The sequence below is a fragment of the Podarcis muralis genome, chromosome 9, assembly GCF_964188315.1.
Source record: "Podarcis muralis chromosome 9, rPodMur119.hap1.1, whole genome shotgun sequence".
Lineage (NCBI taxonomy): Eukaryota > Metazoa > Chordata > Lepidosauria > Squamata > Lacertidae > Podarcis > Podarcis muralis.
In genome coordinates, this window is record NC_135663.1 from 78,810,864 (window position 1) to 78,831,279 (window position 20,416).

The 20,416-nt window shown below is 38.9% G+C and overlaps 1 protein-coding gene across 4 annotated transcripts in view; it reads right to left on the minus strand.

Moving 5' to 3' along the window:
- Nucleotides 1-98: 98 nt before the first annotated feature.
- Nucleotides 99-20,416, minus strand: part of CPEB2 (cytoplasmic polyadenylation element binding protein 2) — a 65,606-nt gene continuing 45,288 nt past the window's right edge. For all 4 annotated transcript variants that reach the window (XM_028743160.2, XM_028743158.2, XM_028743161.2 and 1 more), the window contains 6 exons: nt 17,798-17,968; nt 15,584-15,673; nt 13,918-14,036; nt 11,334-11,448; nt 9,117-9,298; nt 99-4,317 (listed from right to left, as the gene is read on the minus strand). In XM_028743160.2, the coding sequence (XP_028598993.2) occupies nt 4,090-4,317; nt 9,117-9,298; nt 11,334-11,448; nt 13,918-14,036; nt 15,584-15,673; nt 17,798-17,968 (905 nt within the window). In that variant the 3' untranslated portion in view covers nt 99-4,089. The remainder of the gene's footprint in view (nt 4,318-9,116; nt 9,299-11,333; nt 11,449-13,917; nt 14,037-15,583; nt 15,674-17,797; nt 17,969-20,416) is intronic.

Consider the following 20,416-nt stretch of genomic DNA (forward strand, 5'->3'; position numbering starts at 1 on the left):
TTTTTAGGGCTGTGGAAGAAGCACATTACTTAATGATAGGATAATCACTTTTCATCCGTGACTCAAGCAGAAAGCAAAACAATTCAGAGAGAAAAATATGCCAATAACTTAATAGTTTATTAGTCAGTCAACAATATTACAAATATTTAAAAATTACTTATTATATAAATAGTTGGCAGCAAACTATTCCATTACAGAGTTAAATTACCAGTACAACAGACAGACTGGAGATTTAGACACCTGGAAGATAACAGTAAAATGAACTAAAATATTTTAACAGAAGATTTTAAGCTGAAGGCGATTAACTAGAGAACCAATCTGCCAGCACCGCCGCTGGGTCACCCCATTCATTTCACTGGGACTTTTATGGGGCTCCACTGAAACCAACGGAGGGTGCTCAGCGACGGTGCTTTGTGCATTGGTTCCTTTGTATCCATAAAAAGCATGGGTTTTCTTTTTATTTAGAAAAAAATAAAAACTGTTTTAACACCACATTAGGAATACAAAATAAAATTAACTGAAAATATTAATTTGCATATCAAAGAACCATTTATAATTACAATCCAAACACTCCATAAACCACTTGTGCGATTCTTTACACAAACTCGGAATTTAGAAACTAGTTGCTTTAATATTACAAAGATTTAGGCTCCAAAAATAATTCAACATAAAATAAACTTTTAGCAATTAGCGTCATAAAATTATATATTTCCACATAAAAATACAAAATAATATTAATGACAAGAATATGAAAAATTATTCCAAGTATTTTTGCTATTTGAAATAAAACAAACAAACAAAACCCAAAACGACAACAAAATAGAAATATGCATGAAAAAAGTCTCTCCTTTTGTTAGCAAAACACTATCCAAAATAACTACGATCATTTACATCAGTACAAAGATTTCTGGATTTTAAAAAATATTTGCAATGACAAAAGGGGTTTTCTTTTCTGACAGTAAAAAATGACACTGTGGATAAAATTTGCAAAAGATGCAATGAAAAAAATAAAATTTGCATTAAAAAGGTTTACACTGTTATTCTTTTTATACAAACATTAGAAACAGTATTGCACGTCACAACACAGAATCGAGGTTAGTCAGCCTTCCAAAATGTGTTATATTCAAGTTTTGTAGCATCTTTGAGGAGAGGCTCTGTGCAGCCAGATGCAACAGGGAATAAAATATCAAGTGTTTTCCATACACAAATATATAAATGCTAAATGTTTCCTTCTTAACAAAAAGTGTGGACTTTTAAAGTATTTTTTTTTCTTCCACAGTCATATGTTTGGGCAGCAATATGCACATTTGGGGAAATAAAAGAAGCTTTAAAAATACAAAAATACAATAAAATTAACAATCTCCTACAAAAATAGTAAAATAAATATGATTTATATAAACAAAAACCAATACAGTGTTGAACAGTTAAGAAAATAAGGGCACAATCCACTAGGGAAGTCTCTTACATTATTACCCTGCCTTGAAACAAACAGGAGCTGTGCAAAAGCACATTATCTCAGCCTCCATTGAGATGAATGTGCCCATTCACTTCAAAGAGTGCTGATGCAGGAGAACTTCCAGGTGGATTGTGTCCTAGGAACATGGATTTAAAAAGGAATAAAAAGAGGAGATGTAAGTTACAGGAGCTATTAGCCTCAATAGCTCCAGAAATGAAGTGAGAAGCATAGCCTGATATTTAGAATAGTTTACCCATACCAAAGAAAGGGTATCATTGTTTTCTTACAGTTTTATTTGGGGAGAAACAAAGGATTTTAAACATCTCCAATTATTTCAATTTTCCATATTCATTTTCATTATTTAAAACATGTAAAGGCTCTTTAATTTTAAACTTCAAGCAAGAAATATGAAAATAAAGTTAAAAACATCTGCGGAATTAAATTATATCTAAATAATTAACATTGCAAAACTACTGATTTTTTTTTTCCATTTCTAAATTCCAAAAATTGAGGTATAGCAAAGGAGATGTCGTCAGTCAAAAAAAGGTGTGCCTTAAAATAGCTGACTAGTTGGAAAAAAAATCTCTCACAGAGATATAAAAATAGTGCATAACAAATGTCAAAAATGGATCAAGGTCTGGCAGGGTTTAAGGTTAGAAAAGAATACTCCAAAAAATCTGGAGGATCATGGTTAAGTAACAAATAGGGTACATTGACAACTAAATCAGTTAAAAAGCTCTTCTTAAAACAGCATCAACTTTAAAACTTTAAAAACTTGAACCACAACCACAACGAAACAGCAGATTTAGACATGAAACCACATATTGAACAGTACCAAAAAGCACATTGCGGACAACCAATATAAGAGCAACACTTTGCTTACATGAAGGATTGTCCCCAAGGGATTGCCAAGGGCAAAACCCTTGCAAATTTCTCTCTTGGAATAAGACTTTCAATTCTGCACTGGGTGCTTGCTTAAACTGTAGAGTGGCTCTTTCTTCCATTGAAACATAAGGGCTAGTTGCATTTAAATGTTTTGTGGAGGACAAAAACACTGCTAATGAATTTCTTGCATTTCAATCCAGAAACAGCCCCCCTCCCTCCCACCCCCTCAAAAATCTTGCAAGCAATGTCGTCGCTTAGAACTCCTTCATCAAAATTAAAACACTGCGCTTGACTGTCCGTCAACTAACTACATTTCATGCAACAGTGACCCTAGCTTGACAGAAGTCTTAAATGCATCTAAGGTCAAACAAGCACACACAGTTTAAGCCAGATTTCACTGTTGTCTTAAAGGTAAGATTTAGCTTATGCAACTAGCTGTCTGTATATTACACCATCTCCATTTTGACTTTATTTTATTACTAAAGCATTAAGTTTTCTTGTATGAGCACATTTTAATGCTCATTTCTCAGTAGTTTCCCATTTGGTGACTGGTTAGCAGTGGGCTGGCCATCTTTGGTTTGTAAAGGAAGTTTTAACTGTGAACAATCAAGAGGGCTGAAATAAATATAAATCTATTTAAAAATCTAGTAATTTTGCTCAAACGTGTCTAAGCTACACCACTCCACACTAATTAGAACCACACATCACAAAGTTGCACAGGGATTACAATATTACATCCAGTCTGCAAAAATTGAATTCCACTACCAACCAGGTCACAAAATGGCTGCACTTTCTAATCTAAAACTAGTTTGCATATTGTACACATGTAGGACATTTTTAGAGAAAAAAAACTTGAGTCACAATAATGCATGCAAGTGTCTTTTGTTACAAATTTTGCGGTTTGCTCATGCTATCTAGATTTCAGAGCATTAAAAAAACATTTTCAATAACTCACCTCTTGTTAGATCTAGTGCATGCATATGGTGTATACAGGTAAGTAAACATGCAATTTTTCACATTCTAAAACTATGGCACTTTATGCCATATTGTGCTGCCTGCATTTTAATCGGCAATGCAGTGTATCTTAAAACGTTTTAATCCCGTATTAATAGGTGGCATTACACACAACACCTATATAGCAGCAAAGCTAATACAGCTTGTGATTATAAATGTTTAAAAATAGCTAATAAATCAGATTATCTTGAGGTATTATTTCTTGCAAGTCAAAATGGAGAGCAAAAAATCAACCCTATTTTTTTTTAATCGATGTATACACTGAAAATAGCAACAACAATAAAAATAAGCTTTTTTGTAGCAGACATATCCCATCTTCACTATTTTTGCTACCTTTGGTAAATTACTAGGGCAGATCTTGAAGTTAAAAACCCATGTTTAGAAATAAGTGCACGCTTCACCCACTAAATATAGCAGCAGACAGTGTGCCCCTATGCAAAAACATTCTCATATCTAGTTTTAATTTTACATATAAAAATAAGTTGGAGAAAATACAAAAAAACATTTTTTTTTATTTTAACATGAAAATATCACAAAAATTATTAAGCCTGAGATGTAGGGTTTTGGTGAAAAACAAGAGGCTTTGTAGTGTTTTGGCTGCTGAAAAAGATGCATGTATTGAGAGTCGGGGTGAGAAGCAGAAGAATGCACTTATTTCTTCTGCATGTCAGTATCTTCAAACACAGTAAGCCACATGCACCCTTTGTTCCTTAAGGAGATGCTGGAGAAGAGGCTCAGTTCCAGCGGAAGTGGATCTGGCGCGGGCGGTCAGCCCCTTCCTTAACCAATGGCTTATGGAATTCACGTCCTGCCCGAGAGTGGATATTCGCCCAGCAAAACTCACAGTAATACTGCAGGCATGTGACATTGGCACAAAAAAAGGGAGCAAACTTTCCACCACACCGTGCGCCCTGGCATTCGTCACACATCTGGTCATCCAGCACATATGGCTTTACCTCCACCTGTTTAAGAAACAAGCGCACAAGAGGACAAGCGATCGGATTAGCTTCACATATCGTTGTTAAATCTGTATCCTTTCTTTTCTCCAGGGAAATCTGGGTGGCATAAAGGAGCTCGCCCCACGAGGACGGTGCGCATCAGTTAAGTTATATTAGATAGTGACTGGCCCAAGTTAATATAGTAAGCTTCATGCTGAACAGGGGCTTTAACACAACCCTTATTTATGGGACGCGGGTGGCACTGTGGGTAAAAGCCTCAGCGCCTAGGGCTTGCCGATCGAAAGGTTGGCGGTTCGAATCCCCGCGGCGGGGTGCGCTCCCGTTGCTCGGTCCCAGCGCCTGCCAACCTAGCAGTTCGAAAGCACCTTCAGGTGCAAGTAGATAAATAGGGACCGCTTACTGGCGGGAAGGTAAACGGCGTTTCCGTGTGCTGCGCTGGCTCGCCAGATGCAGCTTTGTCACGCTGGCCACGTGACCCGGAAGTGTCTCCGGACAGCGCTGGCCCCTGGCCTCTTAAGTGAGATGGGCGCACAACCCCAGAGTCTGGCAAGACTGGCCCGTACGGGCAGGGGTACCTTTACCTTTACCTATTTCTAATTTAGCAACTGATCCACTTCATCACACTAGGCCTCGAGGGTTGGTTTTTTTGTGGGAGATAGGGATAGTAGTGAGAAGCAAAGAAGATGTATAGTATTACATCTGGACTCGGGGCTTAAAACGAAGAAGTAAAAAAATTATCAGTGAACAATTTGGCTTGCCCTCTCAAATTTTGACAGGCACTTTTACAATAGTTTTATAGATTATAAAATTAGAGAGTTTACAGTAAAAATCAGAGTCAGGAAATCAAAGCAAATAAGTGAAAAATGACCCCCCCCCACACAAATGGGTTTTAACTAGTGTTCACTATGTATGTATAATAAAGATAATCTATTCAGAACCCTAGTTCAATCAATATACAACTATCAACAAATTGTGAAGATGTGCTGTGAACATGCAGACATACACGTGAACCAAATTTATAATTGTGAGTATATGACTCTCATGTTGAGTTTTTGCTCAAAAAATATTTACTTATTTAAATGACCCTGAAGCGTATATGGATTGTGTCACTCATTTAATAAATCTCTGTGGTTGAAAAATATGACATGATCATCAAGGTAGCTACCATCAAAAAAAGAACAAAATTCATCAGTATCTATTGGACCAGGTTCACTGTGTTACCTCTCACTGGAAAGGTATTTCCATGTGCTACAAAACTTTCCATTTTGCTTGAAAACTTCCCCTTTTAATTTTGGGCTAATTTTTATTTTTTTAAAAAACATTTTTAGAAGTATTACAAAACTAACAGCTTAATTACAATTGTTTATTGATTTAGTGTTTGCAATGCAGATGCCCCCCCCCCCCGCCAAATAGAAATGTCTTTGGGTGAAGAAATAATTTAAACATCTCCTAAGTCCAAGAAACATGTTTTCTGGAACACGTTCTATTATAGAAATACCTTTCCAAAAGAGTTTAGTGAATTAATTGGTTGAATAGATAACTAAATAATGTAACTGTGTCCATCTTGATGATGTAGTCACAACTGTAAATAACAGCTGAGAAAGTAACATCATAGATATTCTTCAACTACCAATATTTATGAATCAAAAGAAACTATATATAGTTAACATTACATTTGATACTGAAGGATTTTTCACACATTATGCTTGCAGACTAAATGTGAAAGTGTTAATAGACTCCACCAGTGGTCAGAAATGTAGAGATCTTATTAAAACTTCTGCTAATTAAATCCTAACAAGATACAGGATTAAGATGTTATATTTTATATATGCAAAGCAGAAATATGTAGGATGGATGTTATCCTTTTCTTACTTGAGTTGTAGTTGCATCAAGTAGTTCTGGATCATTTTCTTTCCTTGGCTAACTTGTTTATTCTTTACCTGACCCCTCTAGGAAAGATTCAGTAGCACTGTAGGTGGGTGAGGTGTTTATGTTCATTTGCTAAAAGCCTTAAAATAATCCCAGGCCTTTGCTGTTCATTAATGCCAGCTTGTTGTGTCTGCTCTGGAAATGCTGCTGTATTTTAATGTATTTTTATATTGTTGTGAATTGCCCTGAGATTATTTTTTTTAAGAAATCATTTTAAATAAACAATTTTCCAATATATGTTTTTGTTTACTTAGTGGTGGTACTTTGGTAGCCCCAGCATCTTCATTCTAACACTGCAAGCTATTTCTCAGCATGCTTTTATAAAGGTGTCTGTTAAGGTTCAGTGTGGATTTTCAGGCTGCCAGAGAGACACCAAGTCTTGCATACTGGTTTTCCTCCTCAACAAATCTGCCTGCCCGAATGGAAAAATGGCAGAGGTCCAGTGCCAAATTTGCATGAGACCTTGCTGCTGAACTGTAACAGATTGTGTTAAGGAAGAAATCGGAACCCCGTAACAAAAAACAGTTCAACATATTTTTTAAAGAAGACATTTCATGTTTCTCTTTTGTCCCTTATACAGTGAATAAACCAAGAGTTTACAAAAGTTAAAGTAAACTGTTGCTGCAAACTGTACTGAAACACTGTAAAAACCTTGATAGCAGAATGCAGCTGTGAAAAAAATGTTATTTGTTTCAAGTGACTTAACTTAACTTCAAACTACACCTTGTACACTGAAGAATCTTGAAATACCGGGATATAATGTGAAGAACATCAATTTCAAATTATATGGGTGGGTTTACAAAAGAAGACTTTCCAACAGCATAATGCGCAGCCTTCACATAGATGGTGCCCTTTTGGGTTAACATGGTGTGGCTGTTAGCTTGTCACTGGCAACACATGTACCCAAAGCACTTGCGGGAGGGCACTGAGAAATCCTTACCAATTTTGCAAAAGGTTAGTATATCTGAATATAATCTTTTAAAAACTAGATGTTACAAGTTTCTAAAAACAGCTTTTATTTAAATTGATGTATTCTGTGATGACCAATAGTTTCCCACAAATAAATTAAACTGAGAACTCCCCAAAAGTTGATTGTTCCTGCGTATCTTTCCCAATATGATGATTTATGTACGTTTAGACTTTCAATCGAAGTAGAACTGGTGTGTGTGTGAAGGGGGTGGCATTGTGCATGCTGGCTCTGACTCCTTGCTGTACTCAGTGTCCATACAATCCCACGTATGTGAGACCTAAAAGCACACTCCTCAACATAAGTGGACTTTGTTCCTTCAATTTTTGCAAATACATGGAAAATCAGTGTGGTGAGGGTGTGTGACGAACAGGTACAGATCAAACATATGTAGGCATCTGACACACGTCAGTCAGTACAATGTGCTATTTGCCCATTCAAACTCTCAAAGATATTCCTAAGAATTTGGATTAGGGTCAACAACCATTTTATAAGCTCATCAAGGGGCCAATGTACACAGAGGTTTTGGAAACCTTGTTTGGTGAGACTTGTATTCGGGATACAGTTTCACCTCAGTGTAGCTTTTCCTGCACCAAAATCTCTGTGTTGCTCAGATTTTGTAAGTCACTGTTTGTTGCTGATTGACACGATCGGATGATCTAGACCAACTAACACCTTCCGTTATCTATCTCAGGCACTCTGCTGCCAGAGATCTTACTGTGGCAACCCCTCCCTGCCTTCGACTTGCTTCTTGTCATGCTAGTCAATGTTTTCACGAAACAACTTCTTACATAATGAAATCAAATCCAAATGTTGCCCAAATATAGGTTGAACACAAAACAAGAATTCCCTTGAGATAAATATTCAATTATCAAAGCTTGACAGAGATAATTTCTGACTGACTGCCCACTTTTGGCTTTTTTCTATGAATCATGCATTTATTCATCTATGAACCACCTTGTGGCTCAGTGTCCACCAAAGTGACTTCTAATACACAAGAAATTGAAATAAGCACCATATGGTTCAGAGAGAAGAGAGGTTTTCAAGAAACCAGAGGAACTGGAACTACTGCATAGGGAGATTGATTTATTCTCCTCTTGGCAATGTTACTGCAAGGTCTAGCTTGACTTGAATAACCTGCAGGGAGACAGTAGACAGGGACCTGTGACTTATTTTGGGAGGGCAAGGGGCTGCTGCCCTACTGGAAATTTCCCCAGCTGTTGTTGAAGGTTCACCAACTGAACACTGGAATGAATGTCTCTCTGGAAAAACATGCTGCGTGCTTCAGGAATCATCTACATGTTCAGTGAAATCACATGTTGATGATATTGGATGGAAACACGCTATGTAGTAGGAAACATATTAAAAGATAGGGCAGTGGAGATATATAACTGGCATGTGTGTGTGTGTGTTTTGTAAGAGCAGTGCCTTTTCAGGGGGTACTCAAGGATATGCAGTACCAGCACCTCTCTTTCTTTGGTTAAAAGATGTGACTCTTACTGTAACAACTTCATGGTGAGTACCAGCACTTATTTTTCTAGAAGAAAAGCACCATGTAAGAGCAAATGCAGTTCCAAGCTCTGGAGCAGGTCTATGGCACCATGGGAGGGATATTAACCCTCCAATTGATTAGAGCCAGTTAATCTTAACATCTTGTAAGATCCTGACATCCCACACAGACACTAGGCAATAAGTTTCTCCTAACGGCAACTGGCTTGCAGCCCAGGCTGTGCGCATGCATACACACATACACCCTTTGACTTTGCACCCAAGTAAAGTGCCCCCTCCCATGCTTAGACCCTCATATGCTTTTCAAAATGCAGTCTGTCCAGTTGCTCCCATAGAAAATAATAGTTGCTATGAAATACAGCAATGTCATGATTGATATTAATTGGATACAACTTACTCGTTTATCAATATCACCATGTTGAAGCTGAACAAACCGAGCACTAATAGCAGCAATGTAGCTCTGCTGATTGGAAAAAGCAACTCGCCCAGCGCCTTTTGGATATTTGAGTTCAGGATCTGTATCAATTCCTGCGTAACAAACTCCACCATACAGACGGTCCATTATCATGGCTAATTCCACTACAGAAGAAGAAAAAACATTGCCGTAACATTAAACTAAGTTGATATACTTTAAATGGGACACATATTTATAAACTATAATGGATTATGGGATGGGAAAACCCATAAGCCATGGATTCTGTGGTTTGCTGAACAGCAAAAACAGTGCCTAGAATTAAGAGTTAAGCTAGCAGTGGTGGGACAAAAGGGCAACTTGTACTGTACAAGGCTACAATCCCTGGCACCAGGCAACACCAGGCTTGCAGTGCTGTTGTGTCAGCAAGGGAGTAACACCCATTGTGGTGCAACACTATTGCACAAATAGCAATTTGCAGACAAAAGGAGATGGGTTTACCAGTGGCATTTCATGCTGCCTTCTACAGGCAGAAGTAAATGTCTAGACATTTTGTTGTAGTTATTTTTCTTCAACTGCTAGCAATAACCTGTAGTGATGAGAAGAGTTTTAGGAATGCGTGGTTTTGATCCCACAAGGTATTTGCTATAGTCTTTATGGTACAAACTTGTGCTTGTACCCATGCCAACTAAACAAGATTTGGTTTCAAGACACAATTATTTTACCCAGAACTACCTATTAAAAAAGCTGAGCTGCAAAGTTGCTTTCGTTCAGGGCCAGCGCACATGGTTATAAGTGCTATATGTATTCCATCATTCACATGCAGACCTACTTTACACAATGTTATTCATGCAAAGTGAACCCATGTAGAGTGCATCTGTGCCACAAGTGTGAAGGGAAGAGTGTGGAAACTGGGGATATGCACGTTTGATCCATTATATATGTAGGATCCATAGCTAAGCAACTGTATTAATCCAATCCATGCATTTACTACATTTAACCTACCGTTTCCTCTGAGTTAATCTATATTGGAGGGGGAACATCCAGCCTGTGGGCCAAACTTGTCCTGCCAGTTTTCCCCATTTGGCTTTTTGCAAGTATCAGCACGGGGAGGGCCTTGCAAGCCTTCCCACATTCCCCTTTCAACCTTTGAGGTTTGGATTTTCACAGGTGGGTGTGGCCTATCAGTAAATTGTGATGACAAGTGATTGACAAGGGGGCTGCCTTGTTCACCTTTCAAAGTTGGCCCACAAGGTGCAGCCAAAAAGCACTGACACAAGCACCTGTTTGATAGCACATCCCTAGCAAACACTTATGAGAATGCCTACTAATAGCTCTTTAACAGTACCTGACAATACGTGAAAGTAACTTGCCACATTTTAAGATTAACGAATTTATTATGGCATAAGCTTTTGTGGACCACAAAGCACCACATCTAATACATGAAGCATAATTCTAAAATGGCAAACAGATGGGGTGGAGGAAATGTAGAGGAGTAAATGAAATGCAAAAAGAACAGGCAGTGACTATTACATAAAAGGAAAATAGTTAGTGACCAATTAACGAGGCAGTGTAAGTAACAGCACATGCATCCTGGGTATTGGTACTCTAACTGTCATATGTAGCTTTTTTAAAAAAGTATAATCTTGATTCAAGCCATAGGTGACAGAACTGATTTGCCTAATAAATTTAATCCATCTGATTCTCTCAGTGGAGTTTCCCTTTCAATTGTCTTTGTTCAAAAATGGTTATCTTGAGGTCAAGTTACACAGTTTCCTGGTAGACTGAACTGTTCACCTACTCATTTCTGGATATTACCAAAATGTCAGATTTGCATCCATTTATTCTTTTGCACGGAGATAGATCTGTTTATTCTATGCAGAGTGCAGAAGAACATTGCTGGCAGGTGATGGTCTATGTCACTTTGAATGATGAGAAGTTATATGAACTCTTGATGCTGTGGCTTATGTCCTGTAATAGTATCGCCAGGGCAGATTAGAGGAGAACACTGGGATCTCAGTTTACTGCACAGTCTGGTGTTCCTGTTTGTGTCTTTGTTATGTGGCCTGTTGTTGGCTGAAATCAAAGTACTGTACCACAATTAAGCTAGTTTGTGAACAAGGGTGGTATGTGTGTTTAAAATAATGCAATGATATTGCAATGTTAACATTTGCTACAGTGCTTTAACAGTTCTATACTTACCAGCTCGTAATGGCCTGGGGACACCACCAACAAAAATTGTTTTTCGGGGGTCAAGAGGCTGAGAACCATCCATCACAAAGTCACTATCACTTAAGTTCCAGGGACGGATCTGGACCTATTAAAACAACAAAGAATAGATCTGCATATAAAGTATGTAGTTTATTAATGCTTGGGACATAGGTCATTCACATGCAATATAAATAGGTTCAGTACAAAACCCAACAGTATAAAATACTGTATAAAACCACTGTGCTACCTAGAATCATACATAAAACCTACATCTTCACAATACTACGTAAATCACAGTAACATATGTAGAACTTATAAATTGAAAGAGTAAAATTTAATACAGATTAAAAACATTAATTATTAAAAGATATTAAGGTTAAACAAAGCAGTCAACTGCAATCTTCTTAATAATTCTTGCCTGGATTTTCATTGCTGCTAGGGCAAAAAGAGAGACCTTGTGGGTTACCCTACAGCTGGTGTCTGACAGAAGGTATTTTCTGGAATGGTATGGAATATAGATGAGGCAGAATAGATCCCAGAAATTTGGTTTTTGGATCAGAGTAAAGTGAATAAAAGAACTAATAGATCCTCAATTTCTGGGGCCCTGCAAATACACAAGAGGAGTGCCAAGGAGGTATGAGAGTATCTGCCATCAACCAAAGCTGTGGGCATCATTAAGAAATGAAGGGCTTTAAATGCTTGTATAAGCTTTGAAAGGGACGCGGGTGGCGCTGTGGTCTAAACCACTGAGCCTAGGGCTTGCCGATCGGAAGGTCGGCGGTTTGAATCCCTGTGACGGGGTGAGCTCCTGTTGCTCGGTCCCAGCTTCTGCCAACCTAGCAGTTCAAAAGCACAACAAAGTGTAAGTAGGTAAATAGGTACCGCTCCGGGGGATGGTAAACGGCGTTTCCGTGCGCTGCTCTGGTTTTGCCAGAAGCGGCTTAGTCACGCTGGCCACATGACCCGGAAAAACTGTCTGCGGACAAACGCCGGCTCCCTTGGCCAGTAAAGCGAGATGAGCACCACAACCCCAGAGTCATTCGTGACTGGACTTAACTGTCAGGGGTCCTTTACCTTTTTAAGCTTTAAAAACAGTAACCAAGGGGTATGCACTGGCTATAAGATTTGGTTTGAGCCCTGATTTGGTGCTGTAAAAATTGGTTTAATTTGGCTTGAACTGTGTTCAAATCAGACCTCTGGTTTAGAAAACCTGAGCCTTTGTCTCTCCTCACTGACTATAATGGAGAAATCAATGTCTATTCTGTCTATTCTGGACAGAACTGAATGAAATTTAGAGATATTTATTTGTTTGTTTTTGTTATTAACATTTATGTCCTACCCTTCCTCCAAGGAGCTGACGATGGTATACTTGGTCTCCCCCTTCTCATTTTAGGTAACCCAGCGAGTTTCATGGTTGAGTGACCTTGGGACTCCCAGGTCCTAGTACAATATTCAAACCACTATACATCACCCTGGTTCATACTGGTCCCATCTCAGTGAACAAAACCTGACAAACTACAGACTAACAGGTACAGGGTGCTTTTAAAGTATGAATTTTAAAAATAACCCTCTATAATTTTTTATTTCTTTTTGCCATATTAGATGAAATTTGCTAGCATGATAGCTCATTCCAAGGAGATGAATACAGTGGTACCTTGGGTTACATACGCTTCAGGTTACAGACTCCGCTAACCCAGAAATAGTAACTCGGGTTAAGAACTTTGCTTCAGGATGAGAACAGAAATCATGCTCCGGCGACACGGCGGCAGCAGGAGGCCCCATTAGCTAAAGTGGTGCTTCAGGCTAAGAACAGTTTCAGGTTAAGAATGGACCTCTGGAACGAATTAAGTACTTAACCCGAGGTACCAGTGTACTGTTAAATTTCAGAAGGATTGGTGCAGGATATTTAGAGCTAGGCACCTTTACATTTGATTGAACCTTTATATTTGATTGAAAGGATCTCAGAAGGATAAGTGTAGACAACTAAGGAATGCTGTTGAATGAAAAAATATATAAACAGTTCCAGTCTTTTTTGTGCCCTGCTCACTGGAATTAAAGTCAGGAACTAAATGCAAATCTGATTTAACATGCTGCATGTTTAACATGTAGGGGCAAGTGGCAGGGGCAGAACCAGAAGGACTTGAACATGCAGCATTTTGCATGCAAGCACCTCTAGCAGAACTACCAAAGAGCACAGAACAGACAAGAACAGGGTTGATGTATTACTTCACTGTGATTGGAGAGCCCTGATAAGATCAACTTGATTAGTTGCTGTCTTTCAATATTCAAGGTACTGAACTTTTTATATCAACTGAATATATCCAGATGTTTGGGTCCAAGGATCAAAACAGTTATGAAAATTCTAGCAGAACCACTGCAGGGATCTGAGGAGGATTAACCTTCTTCCCCGCAGCAGCGATCCTGCTAACCCTCCACCACTGCTATTGCTGAAGGGGGAAAAACAGACACATTAAATGCTGGCCCTAAGTAACAACTTGCTTCTAGCTATTTTCATCACCATCCTCTTGGAAGCAGCCTTCATACAATGACAGTTAGCCATGTTAGGTTCACTTACTGGCTTGTCCTTGATAGTAGGGCTGGAAACACACAGATAAAGCTTTCCATCTTCTTCAATGCAGGCATCAATCAGTGCTTGAACAGAGGTCTCCTCTTGGAAAAGAAGGAATGCATAACCTGAACAGCACAGAGGGGAAAAGGCTTGAGTATCGTTAAGATATTCTTAAGTATGACCAAAAACCAAAGGACTCCATATGTATGTTTCCATGTGCATACAGGAGTTTCCCTTGCACTGCTATCAAACACTCCACTGTTTCAGGTGGGTGTTCAGGAGAATGGGAACCTGCAAAGTTTACCAGCATTGAAGCTACCTGATGAGATCCCAGGCCATGTTTTAAAACTTCTAGGTAGTGAACAACTGAAGAGAGTAGGCTCTCAAGCAACACATACTCTGCCTTTTCTGAGTTTTCTTTTTAGGGTGGGTAGACTGCCCCACCTCAGAACCATAGAGAGGGAATTCACAAGGTAATCTCACATTTTTACTTCCTCTATTTACATATGGGCTGTAGAAAAGTAGTACATACTGTACTATAATAGGGCAGATATCAACAGCACTAAAGCTACCTTCTATAATGTTTATTTCAAAGGCTGTGTTGATGCATTCATTCTCTTCCATCTAATAATGTTCAGTAAATGGATGAAAGACTCCCTTGTAAACTGACTCTACAGAGAACTTCTATATGCTGCTGAAGTGGCTGGATGTCACCCTGAGTGGCCTATGGCGCCTTTGGGAATAGCTATTTTCAGGGCCTGATACAGTCGTACCTTGGTTGTTGAATGCCTTGGCTCCCGAACGCCACAAACCCAGAAGTGAGTGTTCTGAATGTTTTTGGGAAACTGACTGTCCGATGGGGCTTACGCAGTTTCCAATTGAGTGCAGGAAGCTCCTGCAGTCAATCAGAACCTGCACCTTGGTTTTCAAACAGTTCCGAGAGTCGAACGGAGATTAAGTTCGACATCCAAGGTACCACTGTATGTTTTAAGAATATAATCCATAGATACTAAGCAGCTGTAGAGATGGATACCTGAGCTCCCCATCAGGAGGGTTTGAAAGTTTGCACACTATTTTGCGACATTTTAGTTTACCTAACAGAGGTCCTAATATTGGTTTTGGATTTTTTCTTATGAGTGAATATACTTACCTTTACTTTTGGGGTGTATTACAAATAAATTTGGTTTTGTTTGAGTAGGAGCATGGCTTCTGTTTGTCATGTGGTATATTAAAAGTAAGGAAAGTAAATTAATATGACATAAGACCGTCACTTTATTCTTGTAAGGAATGAAATACACCTTGCTCCTGCTCTCATAGCAGCATGCAGTGTTACCTCTCTTACAGAGAAATGATCTACAGGCTTTGAGGGCTAGTTCACAAATTGGAAACAGTGACTGTATGTAAATTTGTGGAGAAACTATATGATGAACTGGGCTACATATTGAGACTAACTGCAGTCATCAGTAGGCACTTTCACAAGTGTGTTGACACTTTTCTCTAGCTACTATAAATATAGTAATGGATGCTGCACTTTGTTACGTGTACTGCCCAAGTCACCACACAATCAAGTACAGATAAAGAATAGAGGGAAGCATGGCTCACATGTGTGAACGAGCTTCAAGTCTCTTCAAAAACTGCCTTATATGGAGTGAAGAACTCAGAAAAGCAATACCTTTAGGTGGAAAGTAGGATTTACTTTCTGCTTTGTGAGGCCAGTCAACGACCAGAGGTCCAAATCGTCTGAAGCTAGCAGTAATTTCATCTAAAAAAAATTGATGCAAATAATTGAGTAAATGTATTGGCCTGCATTTCCTTTCTTAACATTTTCCACAGCTACTTGTGAACCATTTAATTAAGTCTAACGTAATGTAGGGGATGCGGGTGGCACTGTAGTCTAAACCACAGAGCCTAGGGCTTGCCAATCAGAAGGTCGGCGGTTCGAATCCCTGCAACGGAGTGAGCTCCCGTTGCTCGGTCCCTGCTCCTGCCAACCTAGCAGTTCAAAAGCACAAAGTGCAAGTAGATAACTAGGTACCACACCGGCAAAAAGGTAAACGGCATTTCCGTGCGCTGCTCTGGTTCGCCAGAAGCGGCTTTGTCATGCTGAACAACATCAAACCTAGCGTTATGTAAAATACAATTGATGAAGCCCAGGAGGGCGAAACAAGGCATTATTCCGGAAATCCTTGTCAAGATTCTGTGGAACTGTAGTAAGCTTCCATTTGGATTTTTTAAACATACAAAGACATATGTGGAACAGAAAGTAGCAGATATTTGGACTCTATGAATGAACTGATCTATTGGGACTTCTGTTTACATTGTTCTACTTTATGTGTTGATTATGTGCAAGAGAAGTGTTTGATACTGTGATAAAAATACAGAAGAGAATTGTTTATGTGAATACACAGTCGGTTACATTTTGTGTGTTTGTTGGATTAGTCATGCTGGCCACATGACCTGGAAGCGGTCTGTGGACAAACACCGGCTCCCTCGGCCTATAGAGCGAGATGAGCATGCAACCCCAGAGTCGTTCGCGATTGGACCTAATGGTCCTTTACCTTTAACATAATGTAATTTTAAATGGCTCGCATTGAAAGTAGTTCTGTGTGAACTCTCTTCCATGGAACCATTTGGGCTTACTAAACATTCCAGTTGAACAATCTTTGAACACTGCATTTAAAATGAATGCTTGCAAATCCCCGGATGGTTTTCCCACACACAGAAGCCCACCGACCTTTCACGAGTAAAAACATCTACTTGCCTTTGTAAAAGAGAGATGGGTAACTAAAGGTAGAGGTGGCTCACAGTACACCACGCTGGCAGGAGCTTGAGACAATGCTCCTGAGCGCAGGAGTACTGTATGGAATTTGTGACAGTTATGCTTCCCCCACCACTTCCCCAGGAAAGCCCACTTCTGTTTACCATTAAATTGGAACAAATATCAATTCGTTTTTCTGTGGATCGATGCATGTTCTGATTCATTGGTAAAGAATGGGTTTTCCCAGGAAAAGCGGCGGGACAAATGAAAAACCATGTCTACAAAGCATGGGACAAGCAGAAAACTTATTGTGCTTTCTAGGAATGGGACAGGCGGAAGTGAAGAGGAGCCCATAGTCTGGCATGCTAGTTGTAGCCTTTGCAAAGGAAGAGGATTTGAGAGGGTTGATTGTAAAGGTTAAAGAAGGAATTGGCAGGGAGGATAAACCCCATTTTAAGGGGGGTCTGGGACCAACTTGAAACGAGGTGCCCGTTTTCAAAGCTTTTTTGGCCTCACTTATTTAAAAGATGAAACTATAATTAAACTAGCTTTTCAGAGCCTTGAAAACCAAAATCTTATAGACATACTTTTATTGATATATCTTTCAAAAACATGGAAAGGCAATACAAAAGCAGCAATGCTTTATTTTTAAACTGTTTGTACCAATTGCATTCCTGCTCTGGGAAGGGCAAGCTTGCCCTGCTACCTTCTAGAGGCAAGAGACTAAGGGTGGTTTATTCCTTTGGGAGAGTGGACCATGTGCTATAAAGTTTACTTTGAAGTTAATCTTATTGATTTCAGTTACAGATGGGTAGCCGTGTTGGTCTGCCATAGTCAAAACAAAAAAAATTCCTTCCAGTAGCACCTTAAAGACCAACTAAGTTAGTTCTTGGTATGAGCTTTCGTGTGCATGCACACTTCTTCAGATGGTATCTGAAGAAGTGTGCATGCACACGAAAGCTCATACCAAGAACTAACTTAGTTGGTCTTTAAGGTGCTACTGGAAGGAATTTTTTTTGTTATTGATTTCAGTAAAGCTTACTTCCAGGTAAGTGCATATAAGATTGCAGTATCAATTCCATATCTATTTCGTTTTTCCAAGACCCCCCCCCCAATCAAGCAACTCACCTTCATCAATATCTGGAGGAAGACCACCAACAAACACCTTCCGAGAGAAACGTTCTATCCGTTCTCCATTCTGATGAGCAGAATAGCATGTAGGTGAATTCAACATGCCTACTTGGTCACTATGACCATCATCCAGTAAGCCATCATCTATTGGAAAGAGGGAAGAACGACCTGTGGGGGGGGGGGGGGAGAAAGAGAGAACAGAATTCAGTGTTATTTATGGATTCTTTATTCAAACCTCTAATGGTCAGACTAGATGTCATTGAAAGCTTCACGCTGGAGATCAGTAGCTTTGGGACCATGATACGGGAGGAAAAAGTTAAAAACACACCTGCTACACGGAACAGTCCCAATTATGACATGCACACCTCCCCGTGTTTAAAAATAGTATGGGTTTTTTGCATGGGGGTTACGTTCTGCCTTGCCCCCTTTTCTGGCCACTTCCAGGTCGTGGAATGAACACATGCGTAGTTGCAGACTTGGATAAGTGTAAAACGGTCATTGCCTGTATGTGAAATATGTATTCACAAATTTTATGTATCATGCAGTTGGACCCTTAGTAGCCTTGGGCATGCTACTATCTCTCACAATCAGCATTCAAAACTGCAAGTTGAAGACAATAATAGACATCCCTATAAAGCTGCCATAAGGATTACTAAGATCACATAAGTGAAGTGTTTTAATGCACTATACAAATGCCAATTCTGCAATGCGAAAGAAAGAAAGAAAGAAAGAAAGAAAGAAAGAAAGAAAGAAAGGTAGGTAGGTTAAAGGAATTATGTTTTCAAATAGAAAAGAAAATCATTTTTGCCAATTTTAAAATATTTAAGGAGAGCAAATTTCAAAAGTAAAGCAAAAGATTAATGTGTTGCTTTAATAAAACTATATTGTTTTGAATAAATATAATTAGAACTGTTGCAATATCGGTGCTTCAGAGTTCAGGCTGTGATCCATTGTGGGATTACCATTTTAACCAATGTGGAACTCGCATGCTCAAACAAATACAGAATCCATTTACAAAAGCCACGCTTACAATATAGAATTCATAGCAGTCCTGTCTTTCCCTGGTTTGTTCTCCATTAATCCCTTTGCAATACTATCCAGGCCTAGTTGCTGTTATACTGAAGCAAAACATTAACTAGGATAAAAAGGACAGTTTGTTTAAGAGATTTCTTTTAGTGGGCATTGCTCTCCAGTTACAATAGAACAAGATTTGGGTAGTAAGAGCTTGGCTGGGTACATAAAGGTCAGCTGGCTCATTCTGTTGTTGAACCGATGCTTGTAGGGCCCTAACTAGCTTTGAATTTGCAGTAATATTTTACCAGGGTAGGAGAAAAAGGCATTGCAGCTACTTTTTATAAAAGATTACTTGATATCCAGATGGGACCTTTAGTAGGATTACATACACCCACACCCACTTACGTGCATTCCACTTGAGTGCAACCACATCTACACACGTCATAGTTAAATAAATGATTCTGGGATTTCTGAAGCGGCAAAATGTTATTTATAAATTGTTTAATAAAATTATTTTTTAAAAAAAGTAAGAAATTAATAAGTATTGGTGCTTCAGACAACAGAGAATTAATTTTAATATGAAAACATCCTAAAAACTAGCAAGTAAACAGTCCAACAAGTTCCATTTGCCAGCAATTGTCAAACTGCACATAAAAGCAGAGGGATGTCATACATATTGCTAAATCTCCTATGTTCCAATGAAACTGGGCATAGATCCCTAACTGACTGGTTCAGAGGAAACTACAGAAGATAATGGTATTTCAGAATAGATTTTTCTCAGTTTCTTGGGAAAGCTTTTGTGACTGAAACAAATTTTAATTCAGCTGTGGTGTGAAAGCACCTGATTGGCACTGAGGCTCAGCAACCGGACAGGAGTTTGCTTGGAAGCAAAAACACAAAACAGCAACCAAACAAACAAGACAATGCTCACCAGGTGCTGAAAAAAATATTATTCATTGGGTGGTGTCCAACAAACTCATTCCATCTGCTCAAGGATGTCGGATACCACACAATATTTACAAAAGCATTCCTATGCTCCGTTATTATGGCTAACACATTCTGAATATGACATCTCGTCACCAGAGGCAGTAGATACTTCTTGTATCCGGAATGAGAAGTTTCTTTGTCTTTTCAGAGAGCACTCCCAAAATACAAAGGAACGTCTCATTCAGAAGAAAAGTACTGCCTCTGATGAGAAGATGTCATACTCAAAATGTGTTTGCCATAGCAGAACTTAGGAATGCTTTTCTAAATAAAGTACTCATTTTTTTAGTACCTGCCAAGGTATGCCTTTTCGTTTTGTCTGGTATTGTTGCCCTTCTTTTTTCCTACAGATTGCCTATGAACTCATTATGCTTGGAATGCCTCCTTTAAGGAAATAAACATATACACGGTGGTGGTTGTTTTCAAAAAAGAGGGAAGGGGAAATATTGTATGTAAATGAAATTTATCCAGACTCGTTTCTGAGTATTTAAATAGCAAAGTGGCTCACTGTGACTTATTTGTGAAGGAATTTCACAGAGTGAAACAATCAGATGCCCTTTAATATGGGCTCCACATTGTTTTCAGTGCAAAAAGAGCTGCTTCCATGAGAGCGTGAGT